Raw genomic sequence first — 6454 nt, forward strand, 5'->3', positions numbered from 1 at the left:
GTTTTAGAAACCTGCCCCTCTTCACTGCTTGGCTGCCTGTGACTTCCTTTACCAAAAAAGCTCATGGAAATGGTGTGACAGTCCAGAAAGCAGAACAGGGTTTTGAATCTAGCTCTCCTATGACTGCTGTTGTCTTTTTAAGGATACCTACGTCATTTGGGTGCTCTTCTAAGCATCCCTGGTGCTAAAATCACCGTTCTTAGTGGAACTGGTCCCTGAAGTTGCAGCACTCAGCATCTTCTACAATACAGTCGTCACGGTCTTCGTGCAGGAGTTTCTCAAGTACTGTGGATTAAGGCTTGAAAAGTTATTTCTCTCTTTCTCAGTGCTAGATTTAGCTATTGCTTTTTAATCCCTTACACCCCTTAAGTAACACAGCCAAGCAGGCAGCTGAGCTTCCTTGAAGCAAATGAGCACACGTGAACATCTGCGTGATCCTTGTCTGCCAGACTAGCTCTGTTACCTCGAACTACCTGCAAAGGCAGGGCTGGTAGTAACTGTAAAATCACAGCAGTTAAATCCCACAATGCCTGCCTCTCTGAGTCCTAAAGCAGGAAGCTGTGGGAGCTTGCACCACATCTGGGAATTATGGAAACAGCTGCATCCCCATGGAGTTAGCAAGACCAATGTAGAGACAAAAGGGGACGAGCAATTAGAACAGCTGAAATACCTTCTCCCCCACAAATGTGATCCCTCTCTTACAAATCAGGTACGCTGTTGAGAAAGCTCAGAGAGAAGCAAACAGTTCTGTTGTCTCCTTCTTAAAGTGTAAAAGACCACGGATTAAATCCTCAGCCCTACTCTGGTCTGGGGTAAAAGAGCCAGGGCATGATAAATGGGAATCCAGAAGATAACAAATTAGGATGTGGTGGAAGCCTATTTTCTTCTTTCTCAATGCAGGCTGCGGCTTTCCCAAAATCACTTCCATAAGCTCTGTCAGAAGGAAGCTGTATAGTTTTACCTATCACCTGCCATCAGAAGTATTCAATCATACTTAAAAACAGTGAGAAAATAATGTGATTTTTTGTAGATAAAGAAGACAATGCAGTTAGTGTGTAGAGTGATTAGGGGATTTTTGTTAGCTTCTAAATTTTAGCAGTAGACTTGCCGGTAGTGGAGGGGGATCCAACAGCACGAAAACGATTTGTTTAGCAACTTCTCTTACATACCTGGAGCATAAGTTTTGATCTATTTCCACTTCCACATCTAAGTAGCCAACTATTTGAAATGCTATAGCCAAGGCATCTAGAAAATGTCATCACCACTTGTCAGTTTGTGAGAGGCTTGTCACAGGCTTAGCAGCTCTGCGAAGCTGTAGGTTAGTCTGATCAAGAAGGGAAAAAGTGCTACATGACCTGGTGTTTCAGATCAAAGAAGGGATAATGATATCCATATTAATCAATCAGTTAACTGGACAAGTCCCATTTTTATCAAACTTCCGCCCTGTGGTGATCAGCTTGCACACACAAGTCACCAACCTGTGTCCTGGGGTCCCCATGCACTCCTGACTGAGCAGTGTCATTGGCCATGCATTTGAGTGAAACCCTGATTTGCCAATGCAAGATAAACCCATGACTGCATGTGCACAGATGGATGAGGATGGGATTACTCAAGGTCAGGTTATCCTGTCTGTGCTAGCGCAGTAGGAGATTAACGAAGGAAGGATTTTGCTGTTAAAAATGACACGCTACACTTCCTCCGTGTGAACAGACACTGTCTGTGCTGCAGTTGGAAGTGTAGCTGCAGTCCACCAAGATGCTCCCAAGCTAACTTTAACCAGTCTGGATTAACTGACACGACACAGATACGGGAGCACGGGTACCCACTGCTCACCTACAGCCCTTAGTGGGCTTGTGCACCCTGGGCTGAAGCCTCCGTTCTTCTGCTGTGCTGTTGCTACTCAACCTGTAGTACGGTTCCCCCTTCTCACTGCAGTGTGGACACAGCCTCAGCAGCCAGAGCGCAGTCAGCGCGCTCTTCTTTTTGATCAGAACTACAGGAGGGTAGCAAGGCATCCGGGGCCAGTGCAAGCTTCCCTCTTGCAGGCGCTCAGGATGTGAAATACCTCTCCCCAGACCTCAGCAGCTGGCAGACACAGGGCTGATGCATTACGTGACTCTGGTTTGGATGGTTTGTCTTCACAAGGGTGGCATTTATTTCTAGTAGTGACATGGCACAAAAGGAAGTGCTGTGTGAGCTTACTTCTCTCTTTCTCTGTCATACCTATCAGAGTGTGAATTCCCTCCATTTTCAGTTTGCATTTCAAGGCAAAATAGCTGATTCTTTTGTTGATAGAAGAATCCAGATCAGTCTGTTGAAACCTGACATTGTGTTCCTTATGTACCAGAATGGAGAAAAATTATCTTTAATTACTTTGGTTTTCCTCTGCTTGTTCTAATCCCCCTGGGTGTCTCTTGGACAGGCACAGAGTCCTTGGCTTCCCCACTACGGAGCAGTTGATGTTCATTTTACTGGCATGGCTGACTGTTTCCGCCAAACTGTGAAGAACAAAGGCGTGCTCGGACTTTGGAGTGGGCTAACACCCAGTCTGCTCAAGGTGAGGTTTTGCTTTCATCCCAGTCAAAGGCTATCCTAAAATAATCCAGGCACACTTTTGGATGGTTGGGGTTATAAAGCCTGTGACACACCTCTGTACATATTAAGCATCTTATAGATGAGAGAGTCTGACAGAAGAGGTGTAATCTCAGGCAGTTTATAAACCAGTTTAGGAACTTGATTTGGGCATATTTCCCCAAATATAAACTTGGCTTCTAGATGTCGCTACTTCCAAGTTCATTTGAATATCCTTAGAGAAGGGAGTGCTGCTAACACACAAGCCAGGGTATGGATGGGGGATTGCAAGGGATCCACTTATGACAGCTAAACAAGTTCTACTTCTCAGCTGAGCTGCACTAATTTGACATGTTGTACCAAGCTGGAAAGAAAATTGCACCTCTATTTTCTTTACAGCTTCCCTAGAAATCAGAAGTAGTACTTTACCCCAGCTGTGTAATGCACGCGTATGGGTCGCTACAGCCCATGCTGACTTGAAAGCATGAAATAAAGCAGGGTAGCTTAAACAGAAAGCAATTTAGTTTACATAAATACATTTCATAGTGCTGCGGTGAGGATTACCTGCATGTCAGGTCAGCTGATGAGTGTTAATTGAGTGATAACGTGATTGATTGCGATGGCCTGCCTGTGCCTGGCCTGACCTTGGCTGGTATAAAGCCACACGGCACGGAGCTGCTGATTCCGCGTGGGGTAAAGAAGAAAACTGTTCAGTTGCTCTGCTGTACGTAGAATAAATCCCACGTTTCCTAACGGGATTTGCTGAGGTTGCTTAGGTATTTGCAAGTTGTGATAATCTGTAGGCTCGCACAGACCTTGTTCCTCACAATGTTGTTATAATTAGTTACGTACCAGTAATAAACTCCTAGTATGCTGCAGGTGCCAATGTGGTTGGGAGGTGAGACTGATTTTATATAAATGAACACAGCAGTACTAGCAGATCAGATTTAAAGTCCTAGAAGTTTCCTTTTCCAAAACATCTTAACTAAGACTGCTACTAGTAAGTCTAACATTGCTTTTTTATCTTATGTTGTCTTTTTAAAAATTTTATCAGATTGTCCCATACTTCGGTGTTATGTTTAGCACCTTTGAATTCTGCAAGCGGGTCTGTCTGTACAGGAACGGTTATATTGAATCTCCTTTAAATTACAAGCTTACTCCTGGCGTGGACCAGAGTTTACAGCCACAAGAACTGAGAGAATTAAAGCTCCTTCGAAGGGAAAATTTTGAGCCAAGGAAATCAGCTCTTGAAAACTGACATCAGACCGTCGATTGCAGATACACACACTGCCTTTCTTAAGGATCTCTGCAAGAAATGTGTGCTGAACTACAGCTTCCAGCATCGCAGCAGACTGCATGGTGTTAGTACGGAGGCAGCAGCGCCAGGAATGAATAAATCTTGTATCTCATTTGCTGAATGGATAAAACAATATGAAAAGCATATACTGAAGAGGAGAGGTGCAACTAGTTTGAAAATACTGTGCTATCGGAACTTGGAATTACGTTATTCTAGGTGCTTTTCAATACTGAATAGCCATTTTGAGGAAAGAAATGCTTGCAGTAAGGCAAGAGAACTGAGATGAGAGTATAACTGGTCTCTTCAAAAATATTAAGAAAAGTCAAATGGATTTTTTCTAAGTAATCTGAGATACCAAGTCAGCCAGAAATGATAAACAGACTACAATACTTACAACACACAAGAATTTCTACTGAAATTTTTCTTTTTTGTTTTTTTTTTTTTGTTAGTGGATGTGGCATTCTGCAGATGCAGAATTACTCTGTTAGTCTCAGTTCAGTCACACTCCAGAATCCACTCTTCGCTTTTTGAGACTTACTTGAGAATAATAATTTTGTCTTAACCTTTGGCGTAAAGATGAAAATATGCTGCTCAACTGTGCTTTTGCTAAGGGAGAATTGTAATGTGCAAACTGAACTGTAATACACTGGAAAGACAATCTTGCAAACTTAAGTGCATACTAGAAAACCTTCCCCCCTTTTTCCTGTGTTGTTACTGCCTGTATGTAAATTATTTCAGGCTTTGAAAAATACTTTTCCTGAAGTTCTCTAACTGAAATATTTCCTGAAAAATGCAGTTCTTAAATGTGTTAGGTATTTCAGAGCCTTGAGCCTTGTCAAGATGTTTTGGTACTCTTAAAGCTCTATTTTTATATTCAACTACTTTTTAGTTCCTGTGCATAGGCCCTGGCCTACTGTGCTGCTCAGAACTTGCCAGCAGAATAGCACTGTGCACACAACCTGTGATTTTTCCGCTTCAACTGCTGTGATCCAGGAGCCACAGATAGTTTCTGTAGATACAAACCTCTGTGCAAGATCATTAGGTAATTGCCAGTGCTGCTGCTGCTGACAGACCTCGAACCAGCCTGGGGAGCTTTTGGACAATAAAAGATCATCTGGGTGTTATACCTGAGGACCTGTGGTATTGCTCCTGTTCCTTTGTACAAGTACAGCTTTGGAACAGCCCCATCCTAGTGCCTTCTGATAGAAAACCTTAAACCCTGTGTCCACGAGGGAAGGCAGCCCTGCCCTCTGCGGCGTGTCCCGCCAGCCCCAAGCTGTGGCAGCGTGTGACTCCGAGCAGCTCGGTCAGGTGTGTTCGTGGCAGATACGCTCCTGCCATGGGCTCAGCACGGGATCTGCTGGCTGCTTTACACAGCTGCTTGTGTGTGGTTTTGTCCCATTTACATCCCTGCTGGATGGAAATAAGTCAGAAGTTGCTTGGTTAGGCCAGGGCACAGCAGGATGAGGTGATGGCAGATCGATGCAGGAACAGTCTGTGACTGTGGAGAGAGATTTGCAGAAAGATCTGGGATAATTGCAAAGCCTGGCCTTGCACCTAGAACTCGGCGATGATGTACCCCACAGCTGAGGTCTGCGGTATCTCTCTTAGTGGGCTTGCTCAGTTCTGCTGCAGTGGTGCTTCGTACTGGCTTTCTCCACAGCAAGAAGTGCAAGCGTTGATGGCAAAAATCGAGAGGGTGGAGAGCAGAGCTGGTGGCTCGTGCATCACACTGATGCTATAAGTGCTTTTGGCTCTCTCATCAACCTGCCTAGGGAACATGTCTCTCTGTGCCTCAGTGTCTCTGCACAACACAGGTAATAATACTGGCACTTATCTGGGACATGCGAGTAAGGAGATGTGACTTGTGAGTGCACCGAGGAGGAAGGGATTGCTAAAGGGTGCCCTTACCTTGTCCAAGCATACCTGTATGTTTCTGACTAACGTTGTATTTGTAAATAGATTTCTGAGGTTGAGTGATGGGTGATGTGCATGGCTGATCAGCTCTTCAAACCTGCTAAGAGTCCAGTGGGTCAAAAAGATACCTCTAACTTGTTCCTGATATGCTAATAACACCTTTATATTGTAATGTACTCCTGCAACCTATAAATCACTTACTGACCTTTTATCAGCCAAGCCTCTACTTCGTGTAATCACATCCGTGTATGAGAAACGACCCAGAAGGTGACACTGAAATATGTGAGACATCAGTGGGTCACGAACACGTGAAATGGTGTGTGATGGTGGAGAACCAGTTGACAGCAAGGCTGAATGGCAGAGACAGCTCTGGGGTAGTTGAACCTTTGGGTGCAGGCAGTGTGCTCAGCGGTGTGGCTGTACCGGATGTGACAGCCCTGGCGTGGTGTGCGCCGGGGGATGGTAGAGGGAAGGGTCACGGAGAGGGGTCTGGGCTGAGCCTCAGCGCGGTTGGGCCGTCAGATGTGGGCCTGTGAGAGCCTGAGGATTCAACAGGCCCCGTCCCTGCCCACCCGATGGGTGGAGGATGGCGCGGAGGGCCCCGGCACAGCCACGGAGGCTGCCCGGTGCGGGGGGAGCGTGGCCTGGGCACGCCGGCTGGAGCGCGGG

General features: G+C 45.5%; 1 protein-coding gene across 1 annotated transcript in view; it reads left to right on the top strand.

Moving 5' to 3' along the window:
- The window catches only part of SLC25A43 (solute carrier family 25, member 43), a gene marked incomplete at its 5' end in the record, with an annotated part of 17586 nt that extends 13588 nt beyond the window's left edge, over positions 1-3998 (top strand). Inside the window, 2 exons of the mRNA XM_010154556.1 lie at positions 2423-2557; positions 3626-3998. Of these exons, the coding sequence (XP_010152858.1) occupies positions 2423-2557; positions 3626-3829 (339 nt within the window). The remainder of the gene's footprint in view (positions 1-2422; positions 2558-3625) is intronic.
- Between the last annotated feature and the right edge of the window lie 2456 nt (positions 3999-6454).

This window comes from Eurypyga helias, unplaced genomic scaffold (genome assembly GCF_000690775.1).
Source record: "Eurypyga helias isolate BGI_N326 unplaced genomic scaffold, ASM69077v1 scaffold29386, whole genome shotgun sequence".
NCBI classification, from domain to species: Eukaryota; Metazoa; Chordata; class Aves; order Eurypygiformes; family Eurypygidae; genus Eurypyga; species Eurypyga helias.